Raw genomic sequence first — 13,740 nt, 5'->3', positions numbered from 1 at the left:
TCCCTACATTTGTTATGGTGGCTTTTACTATACGGAAATATCGGATTTTTAGTAAGTCAAATTAATCATTTCTCTTAGGGCTTCTGGGCTCTGTTTGATGCTCTGAAGGGGCTTCCCCACTATATGATTATTAAAAATGTTTCTCCATGGTTTCTTCTATTACTTTTATGGGTTAATGTTTTACATTTAAACCATTCTATCTATAATTTATTTTGAATATACTTAATTTCCTTGGCACATGGATCTATTTCTGGATTTCTCTTATGGTCTGTTCTCTATTTGTGTGCTATCACCACTCAGTTTTTTTTTTTTATAATTTTTATTTATTTATTTTTGCTGTGTTAGGTCTTCATTTCTGTGCGAGGGCTTTCTCTAGTTTTGGCAAGCGGAGGCCACTCTTCATCGCGATGCGTGGGCCTCTCATTGTCGCGGCCTCTCTTGTTGCGGAGCACAGGCTCCAGACGCGCAGGCTCAGTAGTTGTGGCTCACGGGCCTAGTTGCTCCGCAGCATGTGGGATCCTCCCAGACCAGGGCTCGAACCCGTGTCCCCTGCATTAGCAGGCGGATTCTCAACCACTGCGCCACCAGGGAAGCCCCTCACCACTCAGTTTTAATTATTGTAGCTTTTCATTATGGTAGGAGTAGTCCCTCACTCATAGCATCTTTTGTTGTTGATTTTTTCCCCAACATTCACCTATTTATCATTTTATTTTCTTGTTAACTACCATATCATTTTTTGATAAGGACAGGAAAAGCCTTACACATGACCTGGATCATTAGCTGATTGATTGAGGGAAATTAAACATTATTAAAATACATCACTCAAACATTTTATTTTAATTTAAAACATCCTAAATTTACATTTAATTAACAGTCTTTGGGTATAGGGTCAAACCTCTTCTGTGAGAATGAATCCACTGATGGAGTTCCGTATCATCTTTCTTGTATAAATTACACCCATAATACATCATACAGGACTTCCAGCTTCCATTTCTTTATGTTGGACTAGCAATTTAAAGATCCTATAATATGAATATAAAACGTTCTACATTTTTAGGCTTTCTCCCCCCAACTTTGAAATTGTCTTGTCCCTACTTAATTTGACATCAAGTTTTTATTGAGGTTTTTGTGTGTACATAAGTAAATTGCTGGATCATATGGTAAGAGAATCTTTAGTTTGAAAGAAACTGCCAAACTGTTTTCCAAAGTGGCCATACTATTTTGCATTGCCACTAGCAATGAATGAGAGTTCCTGTTGCTCCACATTCTCACCAGCATTTGATATAGGCATTGTTCTGGATTTGGGCCATTCCTTTTTTTTCTCCTCCCCTTTGGGCCAATTTAATAGATGTGTATTGTGTTGTTTTAATTTGCATTTCCCTGATGACATATGATGTGGTGCCTTTTTTCACCTGCTTATTTGTCATCTGTATATCTTCTTTGGTGAATTGTCTGTTAAGGCCCTTTTTTTTTTTTTTTTTTTTTGCGGTACACGGGCCTCTCACTGTTGTGGCCTCTCCCGTTGCGGAGCACAGGCTCCGGACGTGCAGGCTCAGTGGCCATGGCTCACGGGCCCAGCCGCTCCGCGGCATGTGGGATCTTCCTGGACCAGTGCACAAACCCGCGTCCCCTGCATCGGCAGGCGGACTCTCAACCACTGCGCCACCAGGGAAGCCCAAGGCCCATTTTTAAAATTGGATTGCTTGTTTTCTTATTGCTAACTTTTAAGAGTCTTTTGTATATTTTGGATAACAATCCTTTATCAGTTTTGTCTTCAGCAAATATTTTCTCCCTGTCTGTGGCTTATCTTCTCATTCTCTTGACATTGTTTGTCAGAAAGCAGAAGTTTTAAATTTTAATGAAGTCCAGCTTACCAGTTCTTTCTTTCATGGATCATGCCTTTGGTCTTGTATCTAAAAAGTCACCACCATACCCAATATAGGTTTGCTCCTATGTTATCCTCTTGGAGGGTTATAGTTTTCCATTTTACATTTAGGTCTGTGATTCATTTTGAGTTAATTTTTGTGATGGGTATAAGTGTTGTCCAGTGTTTCAGCACCATTTGTTGAAAAGACTATCTTTGCTCCATTGTATTGCCTTTTGCTTCTTTGTCAAAGATCAGTTGACTATATTTACATTGGTCTCTTTTGGGGCTCTCTAGTCTGTTTCACTGATCTTTCTGTCTGTTCTTTTGCCAATACCACACTGTCTTGATTATTGTAGCTTTATAGTAAGTATTGAAGTCAGATAGTGTCAGTCCTTTTTGAAGAAAAACATTGTTCTTCTCCTTCAGTATTGATTGGCTATTCTGGGTCTTTTCCCTCTCCATATAAACTTTAGAATAGTTTGTAGATATCTACAAAATAAATTGCTAGGATTTTGAATCAGATTGCGTTGAATCTATACATCAAGTTGGGAAGAACGGACATCTTGACAATATTGAGTCTTCATATCCATGAACATGGGATATCTCTGTAACTTAGTTCTTTAATAGCTTTCAGCAAAGTTTTATAGTTTTCATCATAGAGATCTTGTATATATTTTGTTAGATTTATACCTAAGTATTTCAATTTCGGTATTACTAATGTGTATGGTATTATTGTGTTTTTAATTTCAAATTCCACTTGTTCATTGCTAGTATATAGGAAAGCAGTTGACTTTTATATATTAACCATATACCCTGTGACCTTGCTATGATAACACTTACTAGTTCCAGGAATTTTTTTGTTGTTGATTCTTTCGAATTTTCTACATAGGCAACCATGTCATGTGTGAACAAAGACAGTTTTATTTCTTCCTTCCCAATCTGTATTCCTTTTATTTCCCTTTTTTTTTTTTTCGTCTTATTGCATTACTGGCAAGGTATTTCCTGACTTCAGGGACAAAGCATTGATGGAACCAATCCAGAAAAAGGGTTCTTGTTGTCTGGGCCTTCTTGTTGTACAACCAAAAGACTGGCAGCTGGTGTTTATCTTTTCGCTTCAAGGCTTGAAGGTTAGCATCTTCATAGATAAGGGCAATTCTGATCATAAACCCAACTACATTTGCACAAAACAGTGGAGTAAGCCTGTCCCTTCCTTCTTAAATCCTGGTGCTCGCTTCTCTTCCTTACTAGTAAGTGTCCTTTGTGGCATTTTGTTCCCAGAATAGGGCACTTTCATCTGCATTAAAAACCTGTTCAGGCAGATATCCTTTCTCCTCAGTTATTTTCTTAATGGTGTCTGTGAATTTGTCTGCTGCCTCTTGGTCAGCAGAAACTGCTTCTCTAAACCTCTTTCTAAAATTTTCAAACCATCCTTTTCAGGCATTGAATTCCCTAGCTTTAGATCCTCCACCTTCTTTTTGCTTTCAGTTGTCACATAATGACTTTGCTTTTTCTTGAATCATATTAGAGTCCTTAGGTTTGCCTTCCCTATAGCAATCCTGTAGCCACATAAAAGCTGAATTTTTCAATATGAGATTAAAAGGTATTTCTCAAAAAGTACAAGGTTTTTGTGCCTGCTGGAGTAGCTGCAGGCACAGCTTCACGAATTTCCTTTTCTTTTTTTACCATGGTCCTTACACTGGATTCACTTATCTTGAAATGGCGGGTAACTGCAGCTGCAGGCCTCAATCTACGGTGCATATCAAGCAATTCAGCTTTTTCTTATAATGTCATGACTTCTCTCTGCTTCTTGGGAGCACTCCCACCATCACTAGTAGCACTTCGTATGGGTCCCCTGGTGTTATTCAGGGTTTTTGGTATTACACTAACACAATGGAAAATACACAAGAACTGGGAAAGGTCACTTTTTACTGCAGTATACAATTTACTGGAGAGACGAACCGCTCATACAGAGATGATTAGTGTCACATGGCATTTTGAGGGGACATCACAACACTTGAGCTCACAACAATAACAACAGGAGGTGGCTACAAAATTATTATAGTAGTACATAATTGCATAAAATTAACTACAGTTAATTTTATGCAATTATTTAATACTGCTTCTTAACATTTGTTTATATTTCTCTTGACTGCACATGGCACCATCTATGGTCCATAAGTGTTTGTGTGTGTAAGTTTTGGTAAACTTTAACTTTTTATAATGTTTGTATATATTTTATGGTAGTAAATGATAAAATAGGATAATGTCTACCTATATTTTATGCATTCATGAGATCTCTAACTTTCCTAATTTTTTCAATATTTCTAGGCTGTGCAGTTCATCTGCAAGTTATTTTCAAATTGTTGCAAATCTCCAATAAATTTTCCAATATATTTATTTTAAAAATCCACTTATAAGAGGACCCACCGTTCAAACCCGTGTTGTTCAAGGGTCAACTATATAGCCTTCTATATTATATGCATTGTATTACCTCCTCAAAAGAACAATTAAAATAATTTTTAACAATTATTCTTTAAAAGGGTGAACATCTGTATGTATTCCTTTTATTGCTGCTGAGAACCTTTGTTGAGGCAAGGGAAGGTTAGGCTTGGCTTTTTTTTGGCCATGCCACACGGCATGTGGGATCTTAGTTCCCTGACAAGGGATCGAACCCACGCCCCCTGCATTGGAAGTGTGTGAAGTCTTAACCACTGGACCGCCAGAGAAGTCCCAAGTTAGGCTTTTCTTTTTCCTCTCTTTGAATGTCAGTATGAGAACTAGATGTGGTCCAAAATGGTAGCAATTTGTTTACCTTCTGTGTCCCTGAAACAGGTGTATTGCCGCCAGACTGATTACTGGCAATTTGTGAAAGACATCCGCTGGCTCAGTCCCCACTCAGCCCTTCATGTGGAGAAGGTAAGAGGTGAAGGTAACCACAAGGCTTTGATGTTTAATGTTCTGTATGAACAGTCTCCTAGGCTAGAAGGATGGCATATGTCAAATTTCCTGTTAACTGAGGAGAGGAAATTATCCTTGTGGGACTGATTTGGAGGGGAGGATGATTTACTTTAAAAAATAAGCTTTGCACACCCATTGTTCTAGGCCACTTTCCCTCCTCTGGGGAAGACCTGAAAAAATTTTGTTATTTTCAAAAGATTTGCAAATATGGGACCAGAGTGAAGCTTTTCAAAATCTAGGACAAATGGCAAGAAGTTTCCTGAATGGTTGGGGGTAAGTAGGACTGATATGCTGATGACTGTTTAAGGAGAAGAGGATGCACCAAATAGAAAAAAAATGTGAGGTTTCTGGAGACCAGTGTCAAATGGAGCCTAACATGTTCCCAACAGCACTGGAGAGTAGAGTAGCAGTGTACTCTTCCGTCCTCTCAGCTCAGCATAATACCCCTGATTCCCAACCAGGGACACAGAGCTCCAGGAAGTTAGGTGACTTGGCCAGAGTTACACAGCTAGTTCCACATCAATCACAGCCAAATTTATATATTTATTTATTTAACCCTTGCCTATGGAAATTTTCAAATACATTCAAAATTAGAAGAGTGTAATGAACCCCAAAATATCACCCATCTTCAATACTTATTGATTCATGACCAGTCTTGTTTCATGTATATCACACCCACTGACAGATTCATTGCCAAGGTGATGTCTGGAAAAGTAACTTATTTTTAAATGATCAGGGAACCAAATCACAAGGTGTCACTCTGGCCTTTTTTGTGAGAAAAGCCCAGAGCCCAGTGATTTTCTTACATGGATTTTTTTGTCCTTATCACTTTATTTTTCCCACCAAACCCCCCTCTAACTTTTTTCTCTAAAATATATCGTGGGACTTCCCTGGTGGTGCTGTGGTTAAGAATCTGCCTGCCAATGCAGGTGACACAGTTTCGAGCCCTGGTGCAGGAAGATCTCATATGACGCGGAGCGACTAAGCCCTTGTGCCACAACTGCTGAGCCCATGTGACACAACTACTGAAGCCCGCGCACCTAGAGCCTGTGCTTCTCAACAAGAGGAGCCACCGCAATGAGAAGCCTGTGCACCACAACAAAGAGTAGTCACTGCTCGTCGCAACTAGAAAAAGCCCGCGCACAGCAACAAAGACCCAACGCAGCCATAAATAAATAAATAAATAAATAATTTTAAAAAATAAAATAAAATATATTGCTGTAGTCATTTCCTCTTAGAAGCTGCCTGAAATTGCCGTCCATACAGTTTTTGCAGTGATCCTGAACTATGAAACTTAGCTTTTAGAAACAGCCAATAGAAGGGGAAGTTCCAAATAGAGAAATGCTGTGGCGAAAGCCAACAAGACATGCTCAGCTGATTTCTCTTTGGTGAAGAATGTTTGGGGGCATTTTTCCTAGATTTTTTTACCCCAGGTTTTTCTTGCATTCTTTTCTGGAGGCTACCTGAAATAGAGGACTCTGTGAGAGAAGCCGAGATGTCAAGTTCATTCTTCCTCTGAATACCCCGAGAATAGATGCTTCTTTGGAGTTACAACATAAAGAGACAGACGCAGCAGCTTTGTCCTCTCCAGGAGCTGCATATCACGTCTTAACTGCTTAGTCCCTTTCTAGTCGCCCAAACCAGCAATGGAGCCATTAATCCTTTCCTTCCCTCTCCTTCCTCTAACCTGTAGATGTTAGCTGGAGGGCAAATATCTCTGATTACCTCCTCTTACCTGTCTCAATTTAGTTCTCAGGTCATTAGGCCTCAGTCTTGCTGGATTTACCAGGAAGTATATATTTTTAAAATTAATTAATTTATTTTTGGCTGCGTTGGGTCTTCGTTGCTGCGCGTGGGCTTTCTCTAGTTGTGGCAAGCGGGGGCTATTCTTTGCTGTGGTGCGCGGGCTTCTCATTGCGGTGGCTTCTCTTGTTGTGGAGCATGGGCTCTAGGTGTGCGGGCTTCAGTAGTTGTGGCACATGGGCTCAGTAGTTGTGGTTCACGGGCTCTAGAGCACAGGCTCAGTAGTTGTGGCGCACAGGCTTAGTTGCTCCACGGCATGTGGGATCTTCCTGGACCAGGGCTCGAACCCGTGTCCCCTGCATTGGCAGGCAGATTCTTAACCATTGCGCCACCAGGGAAGCCCTGGATGTATATTTTGACTCATGCTTCTTTGCCTCCTAGTTCATCAACTTGCAGGAGAACGGCCAGAGCAGCACTGACGGCATGAGTGAGCGTGCCGTTGCGGAGCTGTGGCTGCAGCATAGCTTGCAGTGCCACTGTCTCTCAGCCCAGCTCCGACCTCTGCTGGGGGATAGACAGTATATCAGAAAATTCTACACAGGTGGGTAGAGGTCACAGAGCCAGTACTGGTACATGTACTTCCTCATTCTCTTCTCCTTTACTCTTCCTTTATAGACCCACTGTTACCCCAGGGTCTCATACTTTTACTTGATGCCATAGAGATTCTAATCAGAAACATGTATCTAGTCTTCTCTCTCACTTGCTATGTAAAATGCAGTCAAGCTTTATGCTAAGGTATTTCCCTACTCCCATATACGCAACTCAGTAAAAGTAGCTACTATTTACTGAGAGTTTCCTATGTTCCAATCACTGTTATATATTTTTTATACATATATACCTAACAGCTGCCCTGAGAGCTGGGTATTGATACCCCTGTTTTCCAATCAGGGAAGCAGAGCTCAAGGAGGTTAGGTTACTTGGCGAAAGTCACCCTGAGCCAGAGTTCAAATCTGAGTCTTTCTGATTTTGAAGCCTCTTGTCATGGCCTCTGCTATACTGCACATGATTTAGCCTCTTCTGTGCATTATTTGTCCCTAGTTCCCCTCTCTCCACAGTGGTATGATTCTCCTCAAGTCATCTTTGCCTTTTCGCTCTTTCCTTCCCTGAGCTTCTCCCAGGGCCATACAGGGAGGCTGAAGTTCTCCCTAATGGGCTCCATCAATGCGGTAGTTTTCTCTCCCCAGATACTGCTTTCCTGCTAAGCGACTCCCATGTCACGGCCATGCTCCAATGCCTAGAAGCAGTGGAACAGAACAACCCTCGTCTCCTGGCTCAGATTGATGCATCGATGGTAAAGTGGCCAAAGGATTATGTGTGTCTGTGTTCTGGCCTGCTAGGCCTCACCATGATGTAACTGTATGTAGCAAGCTACTTCACTTAGGCAATTGTGAACTGAAAGGCTTTCGTTAAAAACAGAAACAAAAACAAAAAACCCGAGAAGAGGAGGTACCATTTAAGTACCTATTGAAGTAAAATGTCTATTTGTAAGTAAGCTTAAGTCTATTTGGGGAGGGAGGTGTCTATTTTTTTAAATCCTTAAAAAAATCTGTAGTCTGAGTAAGCACTTCCTTAAGGGCAGGCTTGATAAAATGCTAGGGAGAGGAGGGATGATTTTGAGTCAGGCTGACTATAGATAGGGCGTCAGATGTAGTGTGGCCTGATGTTACACAGGATCATTTTGGTCCAAGAAAATTTTGTTGTTTTATGTTGCTTATTATTAACTCTCTAATTCACTCATCCCGTCACTAATATCAGTGCCTCCACTAGAAAGGAATCACGATCCCTATTTCTTTTGTGAGGGATCCCCTATCTCTCCTGGTTTTTCAATTTTGATTCTTGCATACCATCTATTGAATACTTTCTACGTGCCAATCATGGTGCTATGCACAGTACATGCATCATCTCATTTAATCCTCAGAACTCTATAAAGTAGGCATTAATCTCATTTTATAAAGGTGGCCACTGAGGGACAGAGTAGATAAGTCACTTGCCCAAAGTTTGGACCAAATAACTTGTAAGTGATAGGGCCTGGATTTGAGCCTCAGAGTATCTGATTTCTAAGTGCATAGTCTTAAGCACTTTGCTGTACTGCCTCCATGATAAGCATTTCTGGTCTGACCACCTAGGATTCCAGTGCAGAAGCTGTGGTGTATGGCAGGACTTTGAAGTTTCAAAGTTGTATGCTCTAATAGAGGATACCTATGCTGTATCTACTGGCCTTGACTGCAGTTCAGGCCTGCTGCCAAAGGCCAGTTCCTACCAGCGTTTCTGTAGTGCTAAGTGCTCCTCTTCTGAGGGCCTCTATCCTTGACTGACACGTGTTTTTTTTGTAGTTTGCCAGAAAGCATGAGAGCCCGCTGCTGGTGACAAAGAGCCAGAGCCTGACAGCTCTGCCTGCTTCCACGTACACCCCTTCAACCAGTTATGCTCAGCATTCCTACTTTGGGTCCTTCTCTAGCCTCCACCAATCCATACCCCATCATGGCTCAGGTATGGGGGCAGCAAGGGGTAGTCAAGACATGTATCCCCAGGCCTGGAAAGCAGAGGACTTAGTGGGTGCTCACAGGCTGGCTATAGATGGAGCCTTGGGTTGATGCAATTTGTCAAACTTCATGTCTTAATATGGAAATCTTAAAGAGGTATAATAGCAACTAGCCTAAGATAATTCAGTAGAATCATTAAAGTAACAGAGGCAAGAGATGTTTTTAGTTTCCCCTGGGTTTCTACTCCGCATTGCCAGAAGACATTTCAATGATAATAGCTAACATTTATTCAGTGCCTGCCATGTGCCAGGCTCTGTTGTAATCAATTTGTATATATTATCTCGTTTGACCCTCAAAACAGTCCTACGAGGTAGGTGTTATTATTATTGCTCATGTTATAGATGGGGAATGCATACTAATAAGCAATGAAGCCACTGTCCCAAGAGCTTATGCTTTTGACTTAGCTGCTTCTAAGTAATTTTTTGCTTACCTTGAACGATTTAGCCTTTTCTGACGTGACACCATGTGTCCTGGGCACCCAGTAACAATAGGGAGTTTGGTCCTTAGTTGTGGAGAAGCCCTTCACAGGTGCCAGAGGCTTCCAGCTCACCTTTCCTTTCCCTTTCTTTTTATATCCTAGAAAGAAGATCTACTTCCTTTTCACTCTGTGGCCCATGCCAGAAACCTCAAGAAAGCAGAGGACATGTCTCGCCAGCAGAGGATCAAACCGTCCAAGCCCCTCTGCTTCCAATCTCTGCATTAGCCGGGGACTCCCCCTCGACCCCAAATGAGATGAGCTCCAGCACTCTGACCAGCCCCTTAGAAGCACCCTGGGTCAGCAGCCAGAATGATTCCCCAGGTGATGCCAGTGAGGGGCCTGAGTACTTGGCCATTGGCAACCAGGACCCCCGAGGCCGGACCGCCAGCTGTCAGAGTCGCAGCAGCAATGCTGAGAGCAACAGCTCCAATTTGTTCTCCTCCAGCAGCTCCCAGAAGCCAGATTCTGCTGCTTCCTCTCTAGGGGACCAAGAGGGAGGTGGGAAGAGCCAGTTGTCCAATGTCCTTCGCAGGTCTAGCTTCTCAGAGGGGCAAACACTCACTGTCACCGGTGGAACAAAGAGGAGCCATACTCGCTCCCATTCGGATACCAACATTGCCTCCAGAGGAGCCCCAGGTAATGATAACCACCAGCCCGTAGTCAGTAAGGCGGCCTCCTGAATTTCAGGTGGAAGGGAGAGTTTGTTCTTAAGGGTCTTCAGATGGCAGAAAGAGAAGTTATGTTTCTGATGATATGAAGAGTATATTGCTTATAATGAAAAAGAGAAGTTTGTAATATAATGTGGATACCTAAGAAATCTCTCTGAGAATATTTATGTTTGTTCCTTTATACATTGCTAAATAGTAAATGCTTTCCTGGATTCTTTCACTGGTTCTTTAGTACCAGAGGATAGTGTGACTAATCACAGTCCAAGTTTTAAATGCATCTCTCAGAAGAGGGAAAGTACTAATGAGCTTTAAAAATAATTCCGTTAACTTCCATCCCTTCCTGTGATTCCTGAGAAATTTGGTCAGGATATAATAACAATAAGAGAGAGGCAAGCTGATGTTAGGGTTTCCTTATTAACACTAGAGATGTAGTGAGCATGAGGTGATGGGACATAGTAAACAAGTAAGTGGGGTTGACTGCTCCATCACTAGTTCAGGTTGAAAGGCAGTCGGGTAAGGAGGCCTTGGCTACCAGGACCTCCTTCACACAGACACCAGCTGCTAGCAGAGAGCACCTTAGGCATGGCCAAGGTGGTGTCATTGCTTTTGCCATTTCCCTACTATCATCTTTCCTAGGTTGTTGGTGTCTGGCAGGCTTTGGTTGGGTTTCATTCATAAGAGCATCTCCATAAAAGCAAGCGGAAGGCCGGTTTGTGCTCAAGGCCAGTTCTGGGTGGAGAAGCCTCAGAAATAAAATATAAAAGTAAAGTATAAAAAATTAAGAGCAAAAAAGGAAGATTTCCTTTTACAACTAGAGCTGCTTTTGATTTCTCTTTATAATTTCTAAAAGGTGAGAGCTAAGGCCTTCATTTGAAACTTCTGAATTGCAAACTTTTGTCTCTGTTTTCCCCTCAAGAATGTGGTTTGGCTCATTGGAACTCGTTAGAAAAAAAATCTCCAATCAAAGCCTGTCTTCCCATGAGCCTTTGTAGATGTGAAGAGTGCTTGGGTTAGACCCTTACTTCACATCTGGAGCAGACCTGGTGTCTGCTGTATTCCAGGTTACTGGTGTTTGAGCATGTAAAACTTCCCTGCCCCCATTCTTGCATCCATGCGGATTCCAGAAACTGCGGTAACCTGCATTGGAAAAGGGAGCCAGAGAAAACCTAAGCAGAAGGATCTGAGGGAGTGTGGGTCATGTGCAGCTTCTCGTACGAGTCATCTTTCCCTCTGCGCTAGGGTTCCCTCTCAGGAGTTAAGCCCCAACCTTAGCTAGATAAGAAGACGCTCTTTTTCTCACTCTGTCTATTCTCGTGTTCTGGACTTTTCTCTGCACCTGTCTGTCTACATACAGGAGGCCCCAGGAGTATCACCATTATAGTTGAAGATCCCATTGCAGGTTTGGGAGCCAGTCCTGTCTGTCCAGCCCCCGCCCCCACCTCCTCGTGTTCCTCTGTGACCATCTTGCTTAGTTTCGAACTTTCTTTTCCATTCTGGTGTCAAATCAAGTCTGGCTGACCTGGTCCTGTAGTTATGGTTAGACCTGTTGGTAAAATAATACCGTTGTTTTGCATGATACGTTTTTTGCCCATGACTTCCAAATGCCTCATTCAGTCTCTCAACAGCATCCAGGAGATAGAATCAAGACTTGTCAAGCCTGTATTGCCCAAAGGTGAATCTGAGGTCTGCTGTTTGTCTAAGACATCATGATGAATCAGTGGCAGAATTTTTCTTATAACTGAGTACTTACTACAAATTACTTTATTTTCCATGATTTAACACCAGAATGTGTTTTCTCCTCTTTCTGTGGTCTTGGATGTGAGTGCATGTTTTTGCCTCTCCTGGAGTCCCCTGTTTCCTTTTTCTTTCACCTGTCTTCCTTCCCCTGTAAATTTCTCCCCCACCCCCTCATTCCAGCCATTGCACAACGTTTTTCTATTGACTTAAGTCTGTTTCTTTGGTTTTCACAGTGGTGTTCAAACTGCATATTGTGTTACATTCTGGGTACATCATGCATGGAGATATTGATGCTAGAATGTGTCTGCAAGACGCAGTGGTAAGGGAGTACTGAAAACTATGGCCTCCTGGTAATGGGTGAAGCCACTGGCTGTGTTAGCTTGGCAAAGAGGTTAAAGAGGAACAAGTCTGCGAGACCTTTGTTTAGAAGAGTGTTGTTGTTCTTAAGGAGATAAGAAATTGTAAGACGACAGATTTCAAGTCAGTATGAGGAAGTTCTAAGAATTAGAGCCGATCAGTTGAATGGGCAGCATCAGGAGGTAGTGAGCTCAGTGAGCAAAGGCTGGATGGCCTTTACGTGCTGTAAAGGAATAAGATTCTGGTGTTGGAGTTTGTGTTGTGCACTGTGTTTGACTGGGGACCTCAAAGGTTGCCTCCAAATCATGGTTTCTTACCAAGGCATCATGGTGACTGCTGGTTTGTTGTGAGGAGCAGAGCCCACTGCCAGGACCACCAAGGGAACACAGAGTTATCACTTACCACGTAGTAGCATTTTTTGTGAGAGGAGCAGCTGACAAATTGGCACCATCTGTCAAGGAAATGGGTTGGATGCTGCTCAATCATTAGTTCTCCCAGCGCATGCTGTTCATTTCTCAGGCACCCACCTGCTTTGCTGCCTGCTCTTCTTTCTGTGGCTCTGGGAATTTTGTGTTTACCTTTGGACAATATCAGTTTCCATTTCCTGTGAACCATGCCTGCTGCTATTCCTCCACTCTCAACTCTCAATGTTCCTTGAAAACTGCTACCCAGACACTTCCTACTTTGCCAGGCTTCTCATGAAACCTCTCCCTTCCTTCTCCAGGAAGGCTGGGTCTACAGCCCTGTGGCTGAGCCCTTTGGTTACAAGGCCATCATCCTTGGCTTCTCTAACATTGTCTTGATGCTTCTTTTAAGGACATTGCTGGGTGTTATTTTGTTCTGCCAGTTGAGAAGTGGGTTAAATTTGTAGGTATGACAAATTTACATTTCAGGTGCAAGAGAGGCCATATCCTAGTGTTTGTTTAGTGAGTTTAACCCTTCTGATATTGTTTTAAAGTCTAGTGTCAAGGTATCAGAAAAGTTTCAGTGTGCTTGTCTCCATGTGAGGACTGTTTTCTAAGTTGGTTTGTCAAGAGGGTAGAAATTGGCTGATATTCCTGGAACATTTGGTAAGAAGATGGAAGAAGAGAGAACTAAATTCATGAATCCACTTTGATTTGATTCTTTTTCGCCTCTGTGTTGCCGCTTTCCAGGTCATGTTTTCTCTTTTCCCCTTAGAATATACCGACTTCCCACCTCCCTTCCTCCATGTGTTCCTGCATTCTTGGACTGTTCCCTGTTGGTGTGCCACCTCTCTCCTATTCGGGAGGGCATTGGGAATGGGAGCAGTTAAATATTGAAACTGCAAAGTTGGGAATGTATGTGTCG

The 13,740-nt window shown here is 42.3% G+C and overlaps 1 protein-coding gene across 1 annotated transcript in view; it reads left to right on the top strand.

Annotated features, from left to right (window-relative positions):
• RUBCN (rubicon autophagy regulator) overlaps window positions 1-13,740 on the top strand; it is a 39,664-nt gene that overhangs the window by 5,362 nt on the left and 20,562 nt on the right. Inside the window, exons 2-7 of the mRNA XM_007448009.1 lie at window positions 4,700-4,783; window positions 7,010-7,169; window positions 7,813-7,919; window positions 8,962-9,118; window positions 9,752-10,285; window positions 11,672-11,716. Coding sequence (XP_007448071.1) covers window positions 4,700-4,783; window positions 7,010-7,169; window positions 7,813-7,919; window positions 8,962-9,118; window positions 9,752-10,285; window positions 11,672-11,716 — 1,087 coding nt within the window. The remainder of the gene's footprint in view (window positions 1-4,699; window positions 4,784-7,009; window positions 7,170-7,812; window positions 7,920-8,961; window positions 9,119-9,751; window positions 10,286-11,671; window positions 11,717-13,740) is intronic.

This window comes from Lipotes vexillifer, unplaced genomic scaffold, assembly GCF_000442215.2.
Source record: "Lipotes vexillifer unplaced genomic scaffold, Lipotes_vexillifer_v1.1 scaffold1837, whole genome shotgun sequence".
Lineage (NCBI taxonomy): Eukaryota > Metazoa > Chordata > Mammalia > Artiodactyla > Lipotidae > Lipotes > Lipotes vexillifer.
The sequence above is the reverse complement of the archived record's forward strand: the minus strand, read 5'-3'. Positions and strand labels throughout refer to the sequence as shown.